Source organism: Chelonoidis abingdonii, chromosome 4, assembly GCF_003597395.2.
Source record: "Chelonoidis abingdonii isolate Lonesome George chromosome 4, CheloAbing_2.0, whole genome shotgun sequence".
In the NCBI taxonomy this organism is placed as follows: Eukaryota; Metazoa; Chordata; order Testudines; family Testudinidae; genus Chelonoidis; species Chelonoidis abingdonii.
The window spans coordinates 150,266,557-150,287,452 of NC_133772.1; the positions used below are offsets into that span (position 1 = coordinate 150,266,557).

Consider the following 20,896-nt stretch of genomic DNA (forward strand, 5'->3'; position numbering starts at 1 on the left):
TTATCCCAACACTTCATGATATATACATATGATATTTCCCTAGTTATTTACTATACAGGAAAAAAAGGCAAAATTACTTGGAAGAGAAATTAGATAATATATTGATTGTTATAACTTACACAGCTCTTGGATGGAGAGTGTCTTCATTCAAAGGACTGGGGTTTTCCTCATCCAGAGGAAGCTCAGCATTACCCCATGGATTTGGAGGTTCTGGGCTTCCCATTCTTGTTGCATCAGAGCCATGTTCTGATACAGGAGGGCTTGGAGTAGTTACTCTAGGAGGTGTATCAACTGGAGTAACAACAGGTGTGCAAATAGGAGTAGTGGCAGCTGGAATGTCAAATCCTACACATAAGAAATCAATCACAAAATTCAGACTGGCAAGTAAAACAAGTAGTAATACTCAGGCAAAGTCAAGTTATTTTGCTTCATAAGACTTTCATATCTTACTTGAAAACATTCCAAGAGTTGTAGGGACTAAACTAATTTAAATAAATGGTTAGCATTTAGCAGGATTAGACAATTGCCTAAAGCTCCCATTGACTTCAATGTGATTTGTGGGTGCTCAGCACTTCTGAAAGCCAAGCCAATCTATTTTGGGTGGTTAAACATGGATTTAACAAACATTAGGCATAGATAAAGAAGCAAAGGTCAGCTATTTCTCTGACATGGTGAGAGGAAAAGGGACGACTCCCAGAGACAATGCCAATGCAAATTCTGTCTGGTCAAGGCACACCTGATACCCAATGGAAAACAAAAAAGCATATATTTTAAACAAATTAACTCAAACCTTTTAAACTATGTGAGTTTCCACCTGCTCTCTCAGTGGAAACACAGACCCAACAGTGGTTATCCTCAGAGACAGTATCTTTGGGGGAGAAAATATTCCATGCCAAAAATTAAAGTCAATAGACGTCAGTACACTTGTTCCATCTCACGTTTAAAGACCATTTTCGTTACCTTTTTCTGTCATTTGTTCTTGTTCCCCAACCTCTCCACCAATTTCTGTCACAGACGGAGAAGAAACTGGAGTTTTTACTGGAGCTAGTTCTTTTTCAGGAAGTGGTGTATGAGGTGGTGTAGCCAATGGAGTAGACACCACAGACTCCTGAAAAAAATAAAAGAAAAAGACGTATCATTGAAAGTCCAGTAACACTGAGTGTTTTTTCCAGTTAAATATGACCTCTGGAACTCTTCCTAGCAAGCAAGGGCACTTGAAAAACCTTTTCTGAAGATAACTTGATCAGACTCCCCAGTGTCAGAAGTCAGACATCCTGGCTCAAGGTACAACAAGATGCTTTCATTCAGTGATCAAATGTTTCAATCTGTAGCCTGTCAGAATTAGTCATTCCTCTCTCCATCAAAAGAGGAAGCAAATTTGTCTCTACCAATAAATAACTCTTGTCTCTCCTAAGTTTGTTCAGAATTGCTGCCTCCAGAGGACATCTCAGAAGAGTATAACTGAAGGTCTACACATCCTGAATAAGAAAAGTTTGGTCCTCCACTCCCTCTTCCACAGAGCACTCATGGAGATGCATAACTGTAGGATAAGCCTATCTACAATTATGTTTCCCTTCCCTGAAACATAAAGAGCCACCCAATGTTTGCATAATTTGAGTCAATGGCATTTACTGCCCATTAACCAGATACAGTAGCACTCTCTCCAATAGTACAATGAACTGGTGAAGAAATTGCGCATTTAGATTCACCTCTGCATCAACACCCTGATATCCTTGGCACATCAGTGCAGATATTTCCACAACTACTTGCTTCTTATGCTATTCCCTTTGTATGCAGTGTTGCTGTAGCCGTGTTGGTCCCAGGATATTAGAGACAGGGCAGGTGAGGTAATGTCTTTTATACTGGACCAACTGCTGCTGGGGAGAGACACAGAGAGAAGCTCCAGAGATTACACAGAGCTTTTCTTCAAGTCAGAAGAAGACCTGAAGAAGAGCTCTGTGTAGCTTGAAGGCTTCTCTCTTTCACCAACTGAAGTTGGTCCAATAAAAAAGATATTACCTCAGGCACCTTGTCTCTTTGATTCTCTTTTTAGACAGACATTCTCATGACACACTGGGTCCAGAATCTCCACCACACACAAGAAAGGATGAGGGAGCTGGTTGCAACTCCTCAAATCCTGCTCTGTCTGCCCCCAAAATAAGTGAAGAATTGTTGAAGAGCAGCTCTAACATACACAACTGCTGTAAGGCACACTCAGTAAACTCCCTTAAATATGGATAAATCAAATCCAATATTACTATCCCCCTCCTTCAGAGACCAATTTTATGTGCACAGCATTTTAAAAAAAAATGTAGCAAACTTCAAAAGAACTCAAGTTTTGAAAAGTGAAATCAGTTTAAATCTTGTTACTTATTGGGACTTACTGTAACCAAGAAACCACAACATGCTTGTTCTGATTCAGAATCACTTTTCAGTGTCTTCAGATTGCACATAACCAAAATCCCAGGATTAAAAAAATAAATCCTAACACCCTCATAACTACAACTGGAAACAATAATAAAATTCACTCTTACTGGCAAGACTGTCGTGCTTTGAAGAACATTTGCAGCAGGAACTGCTTTCTGAGCCTCCCTGTCACCCAGCATGACGGCAATAGTCTCAGTAAGAGCTTCATTTACAAAATGACTAATCATTTCTGAGTTCACTGGTACACCAGCGCTGACAAAGAGCTGAAATCCTCCACCACCTGCTGCCTCAACTAAAAAAGAAAACACACAAAACCCAAATTCAAATTTGACTCTTGATATGGAATGTATCATACTGCAGAGATGTAACAATATGCTTAGCAATTTGCATCTTCAAAGAACTTTACATACATTAATGAACTCTCAAGCACTCTTGTGAGAAAGTATTATTCCTGTTTTACAGATGAGGAAACTGAGGCAGATGGCTTGTCCAAGGCCGCAGAGTGAGTCAGTGTAAGGGCTGAGATGAGACTGTGGGAGTCCCTATGTCTCTCTCTTACGTATGTTTATAAGGCAGGCATTTATTTGATATGCCTTTCTTCACAAGAAAGATAAAGACAGTCACCCTTGTAGTCTAGCAAAAGTACAATCCTGCCATGATTTACATGGAAGGAGGTCTACCAGAATTTGGTTTGCAAAGCTGGCCCATTTGTGGAATGTTCTTTATCAATTAATCAGGGTAATTTGCTTTTATTGGCCTGATGACCCCTTTCTTCACCTCTGCATGTGCACAAACACACATCTTTTCTGTGCATTAGTTCATCAGTTTTGTACATTTAACACCTCTTATGGTTCAGACAGTTAAAACTCCCTAACCAACCTGTTAAAATACCTTTTAGCCCAAATTTGAGATGGACAGCCTTTGGTCCCATCTGCCTTCAGGCTGGAAAGCAACTGAGAACAACTACAATTCCTACTTACCAATGTCAGAGGTTACAGCCTCACTCTCTTCACTGTCTGATGCACTCACACTGGGCACTCTTTCCTGCTGGACGGGGTACATCCTGCTAATAATTCGTGCCATTACTTCTTGTTCCACCCTGACAAAACAAAACTTTTGTATTTCTACCAGCAGTCTCTGAGACAGCCAAACTGACAGCATTCTCAATATATAAGGAAAACTTAGTAAGACAAAGGGAAATAGTTAAAAAAACAAAACAAAACGTGTGTTGATTCTGTATTTCTTGCTGCTTTTCTATTACCTTCACCCTGACAGGAAACTCACCAGCTAATCAACCTATTTTCTAAGGTTTCCCTCCTTTCAATGATTTCATCCAGAATATCAGCTGGCTGTTGAGAAGCAGGAGCAGTTGGGGGAAATGGAGGGCCATTATATTTTGGAGAAACAACTTCAGTTTGTCTATTAAATTCCAGGATTGGTTCAGACAATTCTGGGATTCTATCCTCCTCCTCCTGATCCTAGTTACAATAAAAGCAAAGAGACAGCCTTAAGGATTTTCGCTTTATAAAATAGTTGCAGTTGCGTTGTACTATACTATGCACATGCTTTCCTTTTACCATTTTGCAGTTAATATACAATATTTCAAGACTACCAACTCATAAATCTGTGCAGTTATAGTGGTATAGAAGTAATTACATAAAACAGGATTTAGGTCTCCTGCCTGTGGTGCATGAGGCAGGAAGATAAAGGATGACTGCAATACCTCGGAAATGTACTTGCAACATTTTAACTGAAGAAACAGTGGGTGAGGTAGTATTTTATTGGACCAACCTCTGTTGGTGAAAGAGACGAGCTTTTGAGATTACACAGAGCTCTTCTTTAGGTCTGGGAAAGGTATTCAGAGCGTCACAGCTAAACACAAGGTGGAACAGACAAGGAGGAAACACATGTTGCAAGAGGCTAATTAAGATGAAGCAGGCAGTTCACAGCTCTACAGTCATAGGATAGAAGGAGGATTAATGGGTTACAGATTGTTGTAATGAGCCATAAATCCAATGTCTTTATTAAGTTCATGATTTTTAGCATCTAAAAGAGTTATTAATTTTAAGTTCTTGTGTTTGTCTTCTGAAGGTGTTGTGCGAGGTCAGATATGAAGTGATCATTTTGTGAAAAATCTTCACCCACGAGTGATAAGGTGTTTTTTTCTTTGATCATTTTTCTGTGTGAGTTCACTCGAGAGCATAGAGATTGTCTGTTTTACCCACATAATTGTTATTAGGGTGTGACACTGACAGACCAGGTGCCAGCTCATGGCAAGGCCACTAGGCCTCATTAAGCACTGAACCAGTCTGGCTCACCTGTGTGTTAGTATTGTTAAAATAGACATTAAGTTGATAAGAAAGTGTATAGTGTTTAGACTTGATGAAACACCTGTAGGATGCTGCATGTATTGATCTCATTTATAAATTCTCTAGCCCAGGGGTCAACAACCGTCAGAAGTGGTGTGCCGAGTCTTCATTTATTCACTCTAATTAAAGGTTTTGCGTGCCAGTAATACATTTTAACGTTTTTAGGCCTGTTTCTATAAGTCTATACATACAACAATAGTTTAGATACATATTAAAGTAAATAAGGTTTTTAAAATGTTTAAGAAGCTTCATTTAAAATTAAATTAAAATGCAGAGCCCCCCTGACCAGTGGCCAGGACCCGGGCAGTGTGAGTGCCACTGAAAATCAGCTCACGTGTCGCCTTTGGCACGCATGCCATAGGTTGCCTACCCCTGCTCTAACCCATGGTATAAAGTTACATTGGGTGTTTTCATTGTAAACCTCTGTAACTGTGTAACTCACCAGACAAAAAAGAAGCATTAATTAGCGTAAAGTGCTGGTCCTGCACACAGGAAGGTCCACGGAAACCAAATGATTGTGAAACATCAAAGGATAAAGACTTTCTTGATTGCCCGCCCTCCCCCCACCCCAAACACGGAGATGAGACAGGAGCCAACACTTGTTCCATCCGTTTGAACTCTGGGGGAAGGAAATAAAAATCCCTGACCAGAAAGAACTGCATCACTGTGCTGCTTGGAATTTGGAGAGGGCAACATTTCTAAGCATAACAAGGCATCACCAAGCTACTTATCTTGGATTAGTCCTAGAGGGCATATAGAGCTTGCACATTACAGTAGCATCTATTACTTTTTGAAATCTAAGAATGTAACTCATTTGTGTATGTTTGCCTGCTTTAACCTTGTAAATAACTCTCATTTCTTTTTTCTAGTTAATAAACCTTTAGTTAGTTTAATATAGGACTGGCTACAAGCCTTGTCTTTAGTGAAAGATCTAAGGTACAACTGACCTGGGGTAAGTGACTGGTCCTTTGGGGCTGGGAGTAACCTGAATACTGCTGTGATTTTTAGTGTAAGTGACCATCTACCACAAAGGCAGGCTTGCCTAAGTGGCTGTTGTAGTGCTTGAGAAGTTCACACTTGATACTTGGTTAGTGTAATCTAAGGATAGAACACACAACCAGTTTGGGTTTTGTGCCCTGTTTCTTAACAGTCTGCCCTGAGGTTGACACTCATGCTTGTGAGCCACTCTAGACAGCTTGACATAGGACATTTAGTGCACTGGATGAGATACACCACATGTTGTGATAGGAATGTGTAGGACCCATGGATCTTGAAAGGTGTGCTGTGGGGAGTATTGATCATATGGAGATAGGTCTGCAGGTTTTGCTAATGTTGTTATGGCTCCATTACCTATCCATCAACCTCCCTCTAGGACACACCCACACCAGTACCAACTTCCTGGACACCACTATCAACTTCAATAATAGAACTCTACAGGCAACTATATAAAAGAAACCCACGGATCACCATACCTATCTTCACAGATCTACTAACCACCCCAAACACACCAAGAAAGCTTTTATCTATAGCTAGGCATTCAAACACCACAAAATATGCTCTGAGGAGAAAGTCCTGGATACATACCTCAACATTTCTAAAACTGCCTTCACTCAAACAAGGGCACTCCACCAAAGAAGTAGATTGCATCAAGGAATAGGCCAACAAAATGCCCTGAGAGAACCTGTTTCAATACAGGAAAAATAAAACCACTGACCAGACACCCATAGTTGTCACCTACCATCCCACTCTGGAACCCAGGCAGGGTATTGTTAAACAATTACAACTAATGCTCAATGGGGACTACCTGAACCCCCTCTTCCAGCTTTCAAACAACCTTCCCACCTCACCCTGCTCATCATCAGAAGCAAGCTCCCCACAGACCAGGGCATACCAACTCAAAGCAGCACCAGACCCTGCCAGAACAACAGATGCAAAACCTACAGACATACTGTGGTGACCAATACTGCCCACAACACACCTTTCAAGATCCAGGGGTCCTACACACACCTATCAACACGCGGTGTACCTCATCCAGTGCACTAAATGCCTCTAAGTGGGTGAAACCAGACAATCACTACACACTTAAATGAACTCACACAGAAAAATGACAAAAGACAAAAACACCCAATCACCCGTGAGCAAACACTTTTCACAAAAAGGTCATTTCACTTCTGATCACGCAGTCTTCATTCTCAATAGAAACCTGTGCAATACCTTCAAAAGATTAGCCTGGGAACTTAGATTCATAATTCTGCTACATACCAAAAATTATGAATTTACTAAAGACACTGGATTCATGGCCCATTACAGCAATCTGTAACCCACTTATCCTCCTTCTGTCCTAGGGGTGTTAACTGTCCACTGCTTCATGAACAGTCTCTTGCAACATGCGTTCCACTTATCTATTCCACTTTGTACTTAGCTGTGACACTCAATAACCTTTCCCAGACTTGAAGAAGAGCTCTGTGTAAGCTCAAAAGCTTGCCTCTTTCACTAACGGAAGTAGGTCCAATAAAAGATATTACCTCAGCTACCTTGTCTCTCTAATATTGTGAGACCGATATAGCTACAGCAACATTGCAATTATAACTGAAGTCACTTGTAATATGCATCTCAGAAATGCTGTCCCATAGCACAGGTTTTCAATCTTTCCATAGATATCCATTTTCTGCAGAATTTACACTTTTATTTAAAATAAGTTTCAATATCACCTGGCTATGAAGATACAGACCAAAATGTGAATTTATTGAGTACACCAGCAGGTAAACTATAGCTCTAACAGATGTGTCGTTATCTTGGAAACTTAATGGTAATCTAAATACACACATTTATTTGCTGAAGAGTTAGAAGGAATTTCTAAGCAATGAATTGCAAGACTAAAAGGCTTAATTTTCTGACCCTGCATCCGTTTTGTTTTTTTGTTTCTTTGTGTTTTTGCACAAGACTCTATACAGAACCATGACCAATCACACATATCATACCACACTGTAATGCTTAGCAGAGGCACCATGAAGGACCAGATCCTGCAACCTTCGTTTAGCATGTAAATTTTTTTACTTATCCAAATAGTAAGAATCATCCAGGGGTAAACACTTTTCACAAAGCGATCACTCTATATCTGACCTCTCAGCCCTCATTTTCAAAGGAAACTTGCACAACACTTTCAAAAGATGAGCCTGTGAACTTTAATTCAAAGCTTTGTTAGACACTAAAAATCATGGACTGAATAGAGATACTGGATTTAGGGCGTATTACAACAATCTATAACCCACTAACAAGACCCTCAGCTGGTCAGCCTGCTCCTTTCCTCCCTATCACTGAAGGGGTGTTAACGGGTCACTTCACTGTGAATGGCCCCTTGAAATATGTGTTAACTACTATGCTAAACAATCTGTTCCACCTTACATTTAGCTGTGACACTCTGAGGCTATGTCTACACTAGCACTTTTGTCGGTATAACTTATGTTGCTTGTGGGTGTTAAAAAAACCACACCCCGAGAGACACAAGTTACAGCGACAGAAGCACCGGTGTGGACAACACTGTATCAGTGGGAGACGCACTTCCGCCAACATAGCTACTGCCACTCATTGGGGGTGGCTTAATTATGTCAATGGGAGAGCTCTCTCCCGTCAGCACAGAGCAACTACATGGGAGATCTTACAGCAGTGCAGATGCATTGGTACAGATGTGCCGCTGTAAGCTCTTTAGTTTAGACATCACCTGAGTAAGTGTCCCAGTCCTGAAGAACAGCTCTGTGTATGCTTGAAAGCTTGTCTCTCTCACCAACAGAAGTTGGTCCAATACAAAATATTATCTAGTTCATTTTATCGCTCTAGTAAGAATTACTCATATGAGTAAGACCTGAAGGACTGACCCATAAAGTTATGTCTACACTGCAATGAAAAACCCAAGGCTGGTGCAAGTCAGCTGATTCGTGCTTGCGGGGCTTGGGCTGCAGGGCTGTTTCATTGCAGTATAGACTTTCAGGCTTGGGCTGGGGCTCAGCTCCAGGAATCTGTGAGGTGAAGGATCCCAGAACTCAGGCTAAGAGCGAAAAGGGAGCAAGCACTTCCACCCTGATATTAAGGTTTCTCTCCCAGTCTTCCGCTCCACTAATTTTCAAGTATTTTAAAATTGGAAAAGGTAATAAAGCTCCATAGTGGGTACGTGGAAGGGAGGGGGACGAATGTGCTGGGTTTTTAAAAAGATGTTCTCTTAAATAATGCATAACTTACAAAACGGACATATCAACATGATATTCACATTTGGATTGCACCAAATAGAAATCTTACTCCAAAAATTCTATATGCACTATTCTGTAAAATAATTTATTACATTTAAACTCAAATAAGGGTGCCATAGCATTTTAAAATTACTCTGGATGACTTGTGAGTTGATAAGCAATTCATTCTATTGGGCTATATGCATTCATAGCCATAATTCATTCTCACAGTGAATTTACAAATTCCTCTGTCCAGTGTTTCATTATGTATGTTCTTTCTACTGACTGCATTAACTCTTATAAATTTTCTTTTAGCTCTCCCATTTAATATAATCTTTTCTAAAGTATTTAAAATGCAGACATCTGGATTAAATAAACAAGTATATGCAATAAATCTCACATGTAACTAATAGCTTCTGGCCAAGACTTCAGCACTTTTTCTACATTTCCAGATCATATACATAAGATTTTAAAAAAATATTTTTATTAGTATACCAGTCTAAACAGGGAATTATATATTATACTCATTTTGGGATAATACATAATCTTCACTGAAAATTAAATACAAAAATAATGTTCAGTATTTAATTATACAGACCAAACCCATTAATATGTCATCTTCCAGTCTCGTCCTGAATGATCTGTAGTTAATTCCTAAGGGACCTTTGAAAATATCTATCATGACTACCAGTCAAAAAAATGATAAATTAGAAGTTATTTTAGTCCTAGTTGGAATATTAATCATTCTGCTTTTCAAAATATCAAGTTGAGGCCATCTCTATTCAGATCTTGAAAGTATGTTCACATAATGTTATAGAAATAAAAAATGGCCGAAATGATCAGGTAAAATATGAGAATTCTGTTTTATCATTGAAAAAATATATTAATAGTCTCTTATCAGAGTTCTCCAATAACTTAATCATGAATTTATTTTTTGACACTTGATTTTCAAAGGCTTTCATGGTATAGGCCTTGGCTACATTAAACCATTTTCCATGGGAAAAATGCAGTTCCATCTAAACTGAAATGCTTTGCAAAAATCTTGATTTTGCCAAAATTTCATTTAGAGGAAAAAGGAGGGGAATGTTCTGACAATGGTGAAACGTCCTGTTTCAACACTTCTGCTGGTCACATCCTCTGCTTCAGCTTGTTAACAGACCGTTGATTCCAAAGTTGTGTAAAAACTCATAGAATATGATTAAGAATAACTTCAATGCCAACTAGTAAACTATGTATAATAGGCTAACTAGCCTACCGTAGGTACAAAAATTATTTTTTGTCCTTTGGATAAGCAGGGAAGGCAGAACTGTGGATGCTGCTACTATTAAAAGGATATTATCAGATAAGAAATTTCTCATTCTATAGCCTCATGTCTCCCACAATACTGTTACATATGGGAAGTAGCAAGCAGAGAACAGAACTAGGGAGGGATAAAGAGGTAGAATAAGAAGTGAAGGGAGGGCTTTTCCCATCAATTGCCAAAACGGAAAGCGACTTCTGGATCAATGCATGTAGCACCTTCCTTTTGAAGGACGCTTCTGCAGAGGATAGAAAGTCCACCTTATAGTGTCTAATAAAAGGGTTAATGCTGCCATGCAGATCTCCTCAGGGGAAGAACATGGGCAGAAAGAGCCTAAAGACACCATAGATCTTCTGTTTTGATTCTGTCAAAACAGGTTCAACCTGATGCCTTGTACGCTTTGACAATGCATAATCTGATCCATCTAACAAGATATAGTTTAGATAGCTGGAGCCCTTGTCACTTCAGATGAAAGGAGATAAAGAATCCAATCTTCTTGTTGAATCGATGGACTCAATATATATCTTTAGTACTCCAAAAGCATCCAGATTATGCCACAGCTTTTCTGCAGGATGCTGTGGCTTTGGATGGAATGAGGAAGGATCACCCCCATGTAGCACAGAAAGATGAGTTCACTTTTGACTAGAAAGATTATGACTTGCTTCATATCACTTTGTCATTATGAATGACTCAATGAGATTTATGCACAGATAAAGCTGCCAACTTCAAGACTCATCTAGAAGTCATGATAGCAACCAAGAAACAGGTTTTGATAGATTTGCAGAAAGGTGTGGATCCATGTAAATGGTTTAAAAGGGTACTTTCTGCACCAGTAGTAGGTCCCATTTGGGAACAACTGGTCTGACTGCAGGTCTAACTAGTCTGACTGCTCTGAGAAATCTGAGTACTTGAATTCTCTTCCAAGGACGTCAAGTAAGACACTACTTGTGGCTAACATCTGGCTGCATACCGTAGTGTTGAACTGCCCATCAAAAACTACACACAGGAAGGGAATACCTCATATGTATCAGAATTGGGGTTGATGCTGGACTGCAGAATCTGAGTGTCCACATGGATGGGGCAGCTATACTGGTATCACTGTTGGAACTTCTTTGTGTACATAGTCTCTAACTATTACTGTTGAGGAGAAACCTTCAAAAAGGGAGCCTGAAACAACAGCTCTAGGGTGTGAACTGTCACATTTATTTCAAGGGGTGCTAACTCTTATGCTAACGAGGATACTTTGATTGTCGACACAGTTAATTATTTCATTGCTCTCCAAAGCATAAACAAAAAGAAAGGGAGTAACTTGAGGGGCTATCTTAGCATTTCCCCAAAGTGCAAGATGCACCAAGACATAAGAAGGCAAATGCAGAAGGGTTATACATTACCACAGATAGGCCTTTAACATAATATGCCAAGACAGCAATGGAGGCACAACACATTTCATTTTCCTCGGGACTCAACTTTCAAAAATTTGGGAACTACTCATTATCCAATGACAGAGTAGCTAACTAAAATTAGTATTTTAACATCTTAAGTATCTTCTATCACAAGAAATCAGAGAGGAGTACTAAACGCAGCGAAAACTCATGGACCAAAGTACCAAAAAATCCTGTCCACATGAAACTGAAAAACCAGGAAGTTTTTTGACAAATACTTGTCTTCTTAACTTCTAACAGACTGTACTTTTCATGGGAGAAAAAGGCCAGTTTTCCTGCATAACATTTTATGGACATGTCTCCATGCACATTCAAAGGAAAGCTAATATTATAAAAGAGGATTGCTTTTGATGTCTTAAATATTTCTGTCACTCCAGAGACCTGATTTTATGGTTTCACATTATTTTTGTCTTGCACATCTTTAAGAACACTATATATATGATCATGAGCCAAACATGTGTTGCCATTGAAACATTATTTTGTTTTGTGGTTAAAATGCATACCATTGTCAAGAACAAAAAATAAAAGCAATCCTGGAGAAAAATGAAAAATGGATAACAACTCATATTAACATTTAAAGAATTTAGATGCTGTTAGGTTCTTTTTACTGTTATTTCTTAACTTGATTTCTTAAGTAGTTTCCCTGTTCATTTTTAAAGAATAAGCATTTGTGCAAACAGAAAAAAACACTGCCAAAGTGGATTTATTAGTTCTTTTAGAGAAGTTCTGGCCATTTTTTTTAAGAGTCATTTGCATAGCTTTGACAGAACTAGAACATATTTTTAGATATATTGTACACTTAATACACATATTTCTGAAGTGAATTTACTATAGTAGTCACAAATAGAGCTCTCCGAGTGGCTGTCAATACGGTTATTTGCATGTTCATACATTTACAAGGTATTATGGACAGTGTTTCTTACTTTTATTCCAAAATCCATTTGGTAATAAGAACACTATATATGCAATTCATTTTCAAGGGCTGCATCACCACCAAATGATGTATGCTCTGTCTTACTACTTGATATTAACTTACTTCATTGCTATTGTCCAATAAGTGCACAAACAGGTAGGTCTCAAATGCTAGTACCACTATTGACTCTGAAGTGCTGTTCTTCAATGCCATGCCTTTATTTCTAAGGAGTCTAGGCATGTACAATTAAAACCCAGTTCTTAAAATTAAGTTAACTCTCTTCCCTTTGTTTGTCGAAGGTCCTTTATCTATTAACAAATTACATATTTATTTCAACAATGAAGAATAAGATTGTTCAACAAGTAGATATAATATTTTTAAGTTGTTAGCAAATACAGGGGAAAGACCTCGGTATTGATACAAAAATTATATTAATAAAATTATTGCAACTTTTAAAAAGCACACATCAAGCAGAAACAAACCTTGTGAACATTTTTAGGAATAAATCTGATTGCGAAAAGAATGCAGGGTTGTGTTATCAGACTAATAAATGTAGAGGTAAAGTAGGCCTATTCGAACCCCTCCTGCCCCTTCTTTTCAAAGATAAAGCTATGTTTAACCCACACAAAGATTTCTAGAATTAGCCTTACTGAAACTGATTTCTTCTGTAAACACTCTGAAGTCTTTATTCTTTACACTTGGAGAATATTTAAGGTGGGGAATGTTTTACAGAAGATACCAGTTACTTCCAAGTAACTCATGTCGACACTTAGAAATGAAAATCTTCGTTGTTTCTCAAATACTTAAGTTTGTATATGCTTCTTTCAATATGTACATTTGCAAATATTTTGTAAATGCAAGCCTGATAGTACTGTTCTATACTTAGCAAACCATTTTATGTACAAATATAGTAAGTTCACTTGATGATGGACTAATTATTAACATAAGAAGCCATTAAAGTATAGAATATTTATATTAATAGCGAATTGTGGGAGTGAGCAAACCTTCATCCAATGCAGGAAGACAAGAAAATCATCATTCCAAACACTGTCATGTAGAGTCAACCATTTAGTCTAAAAAGACTTTCTAAAAGTTATTTAATTTTAAGACTGTTTTGAGAACTAAAAACTCTTTAATAAAAAACAGGAGTGCTTGGACTTTTTTAATTTAATTTCTTGTCATACTATAAGAAAAAAAATCTCAAAAAATGGACTGAATAAAAGAGCTAAAACGTTAAGTTATCTGAATCTATTCTTCAATGGCCTTTGTTCTTTTTGTGGCAGAAATGTCTCATATTCATTAACAGGCTCCATATTCAGGCTTAGTATACACTGGGGTGGGGGGGGTGAATCGATCTAAGATACGCAACTTCAGCTACGAGAATAGCATAGCTGAAGTCGATGAATCTTAGATCGACTTAGAATCACTTACTCCGCATCCTCGCAGCGCGGGATCAAAGGCCGCCACTCCCCCATTGACTTTGCTTCCGCCTCTCGCCGAGCTGGAGTTCAGCAGTCAACGGGAGAGCGATCAGGGATCGATTTATCGCATCTACACTACATGCAATAAATTGATCCCCGATAGATCGATCACTACCCACCAATCCGACAGGTAGTGTAGACGTACCCTCAGGATGTGAAAAAGTCTCACCTAGGCCAACCCCAAAGGCATGAAGCCAATCAAAGAATGAATGACAGCAATCAACCTGAATCTAAACAAGAATGAAAGAGATGTGTTTTCCCTACGATTTCATGAAAATAAGGAGAAGGATATAAAAAACACTGAAGTGAGCACCCCCTCACAACCACCTTCTGCTACTCTGCTTAGACAGCAAGCACTCCACAGCTCACTCAACCCATCTCTACAAGCAAACTGCCATAGACAGTTAAGAAAAAAAAAGAGAAGACTCAAGAAGAAATCAACCCAAGGAAATCTCCCCAAGACGTCAATGTGGATTGGTGAGAGGAAGTTAACTAAAATACTACCAAGAGATTAGATTTAAAACTCTTGTAATGATTTTATTGGATTACTGAAATGCCGTTGTAATTTAAAAGACAAACAGTTTTTCCGATCAATCACCAAATGGTTATACCATGCATTCCTGGAGAAGAAAACGGGTCAAAAGTTGCTAAACAGAAAAAGAATGAGTTTTAATTGGATTTAAGATTCCTAATATAGGTTAATTGGCCTGTCTCAAGATAGTTCCTTAAATGCCTTCTTCTAAGTAACTGATTTAAATATTTTCTTTGGTTTCATAGGATGTAGTAAAGAAAGACAGCCAGTTTATAATTGGTAATTTATTAATAACCAACAAGTCCACTTGCCTTGAAATAAATATTTTTTTTTGCTCATCTATAGCTCATCATAGTTATCTAAGGCTATAATAAAACATGGATTCATAATAATTTTAAATAATATTCTTTGGTCTTAACTTTAGCAAGAGAAAAGAACACCTCAGAGTTGTTCACTCTCAAGGGTGTTAATCTCTGTTAAAAGCTCTCTACAGAGAGATGTACAGAAAAAATTATAATGGCAATAAGCAGTTTATCATTTTGGCTTGGTCATTTGTGTTGTTTAATGCTTTCTTTTCCTTTCTTTTGTAATAAAATAGCCATGGTTAATAATTATGATTTTGCTTGGTCTTGATCACACCCAAGCAAGCAGCTCCCAACCAAGATATTGAAAATGTATGTAACTGCCAAAGATCATGGAAATCTTGAATTGGACTATTCAATCATATGAGACATTGCAAACCATTTATATCGTAGGCTACAATTCCCACCCTCTCTCACAGACAAGAGGATGCCAACTATGACCACAGTGTCTCCTAGCATATGTAATAGAAACACTGTGACTAAATAATGGAAGCCATGTCCCTGAGTTAGCAGAAAGAGAAACAATAAGTAAGAGCTGGCCTACCATTTCTTGTTTCTCTAAACCAAATGTTTTTAGTCCTTTAAAAACAAAATTACTTGGCATCCAACAATTTAAAACCACCCCTTTCAATCTCACATAAAGCTACATTAACAAGATGTGTATTTTTTATAAAGTACAATTTTTAATGCTGTATTTCATATTGAGGAACAGAACAGAACTGAATATAAAAGTCAAAGGCAAGGACATTTTTGGGATGTAATTACCTGAATGATATCAGTAACATCAACAAAATTAGTTCCTGGGAACTTTAGCTCTTCCTCCTCATACTGAGTTTGTTCTGGACCCTTATAAAAGGTAGGCAAAAAACACACATATCTTAAATTAAAAGGTATAACTGTAGAAAAATTTTATACTGAGAATATGATCAAGCTACAGTGACCATCTTGTTGCACACTAATTAGATCTTAAAACAACCACCATGCAAATTTTTGTATCCTAACAGTTAGAGGGATTTCTCTATAGACCAGGAAGAGGACTAGACGGTATCCATCAAACAATTCAATAAAATGAACGCTAGCACTCCTTGGACTTAGCTGTAGGATTTAATAGAATATCTCTGCTTCAGAATCTCAGGACAACATTATTTTTATAACTATCCAACTTTTTTTTTTAAATACACAAGAGAGGGACAAATGACTTCAAAATGAATCACTCAGTCTGGAAATACCTAAATTAAGGTTCCCCAAAGCAACTTCATCCCACTTCCTTGTGCATAATCATAACAAACTTTTTAAATTACATGATCACAATTTCTTTTTTTGGGGGGAGTGGCAGGGGGGAATTGATTGGGGGAAGGACAGAACCCTGCCTCATTCAGTGGCAGAATGAGAATGACAGTTCAGCTGAATGATGAACGAGTTGTGGTAGTGAATGAGGCATGGGTCTGTGGGAACATCACCTTATGCAGTGAGGAGGCTGGGTGGTGTGCAGTGAATGAAGCAGACACACAAATGCTGAACAGCTAAGGAAAAAAGAAATATTGAATAGTTGCCTCATTCAGTTCACATAGTTCAGCCTGTGCACTGAATGAGGCCGAGGTCCTGTGGAAGAAACAATATGTGATCTTGCCATCATATGCTTCAGTTTGCAACCTTAACATTCTTTGGATAGTTTTCTGCCTGGAATTCACACAATCTTCATTACTTCCTAAATGCTCTATGACAACTCCTTGAAAGTGACACAGGCAAAATCATGATTCACAGATCTGAAGGGGCCAGAAGTGGCCATTGTGATCATATAGTCTGACCTGCACCATACAGGCTATAGCACCTCATTGAGTAGTTAGTGGCTTGCCTATGTTGCTGTATAAGGGAGCTCAAGGCACCTCCTTAATCCCTTACACAGCTACCTTGTATTGTCGGTTTGTGAATAGGGTGGCGAGACAATCCACAGGGCCACTATTCCCCACCCAAGGCAAGTGGACAGGGAATGGACATAGAGGGGGCAAGGAGTGGGTGAAGCCTACTCTCCTCCACGTGCCAGCTAATATAGCTGAGCCTACATGGATGGAGAAGCAATGTGCTACTGGTATGGACTAACAGCAGATTATTTCCTCTCCCCTGCCCCAAAAGAGTCACAATTCTTTCCCTATGCTGTTTGTGGGGTGGGCACAGTTATGCACCACTCCTTACTCAGGGATAGAAGGAAATTAACGATCTACACCTTGTTAAAGATTTTGTTTATAAAAATAAAAAATAAAAAAAAATCCACCCATCTTAGAAGTCACAATTTAGTTCTCTTTTCTGTTTACTAGTGGACTTACTTCCTTTAACAAAGAAGAAATACGACATTAGACCATTTGATAGTAATTGAACATTAATGTATTAATATCTACTTATCAAACTAACACCAATTCTTAGGCATTTAGACCAATACCTGAATCAGACTGCTGACAGGAAGAAGTGCTGCTTCAGAGCTTGTAGAAGCCTGGTTTATACTCATGCTGTCATTTGAAATACTGTCAATATCTACATTCGGTAATACCTAAAAAGGAAAACACCACAAGTCCAAAATTGAAGTCTGTATTAATTAAATTTTTCCTCTGTTCACACTTTTCATAAGAACCTAGAATGGCTCCCTGTTGTCATGCCTGCACCTGATCAGGACTGGATTTTACAGACAGATTTAACATAATAAACAAGCTAAGAACATTCCCCCAAGAGTAATTCCTTCTCCTTTTTTTCTGTTATCTTACTTTTCCTGCTCTCCATTTCATTTGAGGTCTTCAGTTTTGTTATCTATAATAGATTGTTAACACCCTGGGACCTTGTCATCTTGTATGTTTTAACTGCCGAACACATGTATGGTAATTTTGCATAATAAATCCACCATCCCAATTCACATCAATTATTCAGAATTCTGTGATTGATTGACTCATGGGTTATTTATGCTGCCTTATAAGCAACTGTGTAGTTAAATGTATTTCTAAGTAATAAGCAGTAACTATTAATTTTGTAATAGACACATTGTAATAGATATACAATCTTTGTACAATACAGTTAGAAGAAGAATTAGAGTGATTATGTTCTTTGCTGTGACAAAGATTTTTTTTAACAGGTACACAAATGCATCAAAAGAAACGCAAGTACTAGTTTAAATCTTTGACAAAAGCCTCATCACTTGGAACATTTAAAACAACTGGACAAAGCACTATCAAAAAAGTATGTTGATGAGAAAAGTAGTGCACTGTTCTATATGGGATTTTTTATTTAAATCTCTTACTTCTATTATTCAAAAGTAGTTATATTTAAAGGGGTTAGGGGAGAGCGGGGGAATACTGACAGCATATCTTCTGCTTCAGTTTGATTCTCCAATGAACATAGAATACTGAATTTTTGATAAAACATTCATTTCCATTACAACAGACTCTCATCACAAACATGGGATCAGGACTTCAGTGGTTGACTGGTCTGAAGGGAAACAGAGTTGCAAGGAAACTCATATTTAAACAAAAATTTTAAATGGCAAAGCGTTCAGCCAAGTAAATTGTTATTGTTTTAAATAAATTAAACTCTCATTTTTGAGTTTTCTCCAGCATGAAAGTCTCCCTTGACACAAGGAATATACTTGCAGATACATTCTTTTTCCAAACAACTCTACTCTGGTTAAATAATAAAAATGACTGTAGAAAAAATTCAAAACAATTAAGCACAGGATGACTGATTTTTAGTTTATACTACACCATATGGTGTTAACTTTAAGAGAAAAGGCATCCACCAATGCCCCATCATTCATATAGAATAACAGAACTGTAGGACTGGAAAAGACCACAATAGTCTATCTAGTCCAGTTCCCTGCACTCAAGGCAAGACTAAGTATTAACTAGACCATTCCTGACTGGTGTTTGTCTAACTTGTTCTTAAAAACCTCTGATGACAGAGATTCCACAACCTCCCTGGGCAATTTGTTTCAGTGCTTAACTACCCTGACAGTTAGGAAGTTTTTATTCTCCTTTTTATAGATTGGCACAATCTTTGCCCTATTCCCTAATGTTCAACCTAAAACTCCCTGGCTGCAATGTAAGCCCATTGCTTCTTGTCCTATCCTCCTTGTAACAACCTTTTATGTATTTGGAAACTGTTATGTCCCCTCTCAATGTACTCTTCCCCACACTAAACAAACCCATTTTTTTAAATCTTTCCCCATAGGTCATGTTTTCTAGACCTTTAATCGTGTTTTTCCTCTGGATTTTCTCCAATTTGTCCACATCGTTCCTGAAACGTGGCACCCAGAATTGGACACAACACACCACTGAGGCCTTATCAGCACAATGTAGAGTAGAAGAACTATTTCTTGTGTCTGGCTTACACCACTCCTGCTAATACATCCCAGAATGATGTTTGCTTTTTGACAACAGTGTTACACTGTTCACTCATTCAGCTTGTGATCCACTACAACCGCTAGATTCCTTCCTATGTGTGTGATTGTTCCTTCTTAAATGGAATACTTTGACTTTGTCCTTACTTAATTTCATCCTATTTACAGTAGACCATTTCTCCAGTTTATCTAGATCATTTTGAATTTTAATCCTATACTCCAATCCACTGGTAACCCCTCACAGCTTGGTAAGTCCACAAACTTTACAAGTGTACTCTCTATGCCTTTATCTAAATCATTTATGAAGATATTGAACAAAACTGGACCAAGAACCAATCCCCGTGGGACTCCACTTGATATGCCCTGACAGCTTGACTGTGAACCACTGGTAAGTACTCTCTGGGAATGGTTTTCCAACCAGTTATGCACCCACCTTACAGTAGAACCATGTAGGCTATATTTCCCTAGTTTGTTTATGACAAGGTCTTGCGAGATAGTATCAAAACCCTTACTGAAGTCAAAATATATCATATCAACTGCTTCCCACCTATCCACAAGCTTGTTACCCTGTCAAATAAAGCTATTAGGTTGGTGTGACATGATTTGTTCTTGACAAATCCATGTTGACTGTTACTTATCATCACCTTATTATCTTCTAGGTGTTTGCAAACTGATTGCTTATTTGCTCCATTATCTTTTTGATTACTGAAGTTAAGCTGACTAGTCTCAGATTCATAGACTTTAAGGTCAGAAGGGACCATTATAATCATCTACTCTGACCTCCTGCACACTGCAGGCCACAGAACCTCACCCACTCACTTCTGTAATAGATCCCTAACATCTGGCTGGGTACTAAAGTCCTCATTAAACTTGCAAGTGACCCGTGCCCCACGCTGCACAGGAAGTCGGAAATCCAACAGGGTTCCTGCCAGTCTGACCCAGGGGAAAATTCCTTCTCAACTCCAAATATGGCATTCAGTTAGATCCTGAGCATGTGAGCAAGACCTACCAGCCAGACACCTGGGAAAGAATTCTCTGTAGTAACTCAGAGCCCTGCACATCTAGGGTCCCATCACTGGCCATTGGATGTATTTCCTGTTAGCAGTCCTATCATACCATCCCCTCCAAAAAATTATTAAGCTCAGTCTTGAAGCTAGTTAGGATTTTTTCCCCCTCATTGGTCTGTAATTCCCCAGGTTGTCCTTATTCTCCTTTTTATAGATTGGCACGATCTTTGCCCTACTCCCAGGCTCTGGAATCTCTCCAATCTTCCATGAGTTTCAAAGATATTTGCTAATCACTCAGATATAGGCCGACAAGTGTGAAAAATTGGGATGGGGGTAGTGGGTAATAGGAGCCTATATAACACAAAGCCCCAAATATCGGGACTGTCCCTATAAAATCGGGACATCTTGTCACCCTACTCAGATATCTCCTCAGTCAGCTTGAGTATTCTAGGATGTATTTCA

At 38.4% G+C, this 20,896-nt stretch overlaps 1 protein-coding gene across 10 annotated transcripts in view; it reads right to left on the bottom strand.

Moving 5' to 3' along the window:
* KIAA0586 (KIAA0586 ortholog) overlaps positions 1-20,896 on the bottom strand; it is a 111,173-nt gene that overhangs the window by 40,996 nt on the left and 49,281 nt on the right. For all 10 annotated transcript variants that reach the window (XM_075065769.1, XM_032775712.2, XM_032775716.2 and 7 more), the window contains 7 exons: positions 17,487-17,594; positions 15,815-15,895; positions 3,712-3,905; positions 3,408-3,526; positions 2,535-2,719; positions 961-1,108; positions 120-345 (listed from right to left, as the gene is read on the bottom strand). In XM_075065769.1, coding sequence (XP_074921870.1) covers positions 120-345; positions 961-1,108; positions 2,535-2,719; positions 3,408-3,526; positions 3,712-3,905; positions 15,815-15,895; positions 17,487-17,594 — 1,061 coding nt within the window. The remainder of the gene's footprint in view (positions 1-119; positions 346-960; positions 1,109-2,534; positions 2,720-3,407; positions 3,527-3,711; positions 3,906-15,814; positions 15,896-17,486; positions 17,595-20,896) is intronic.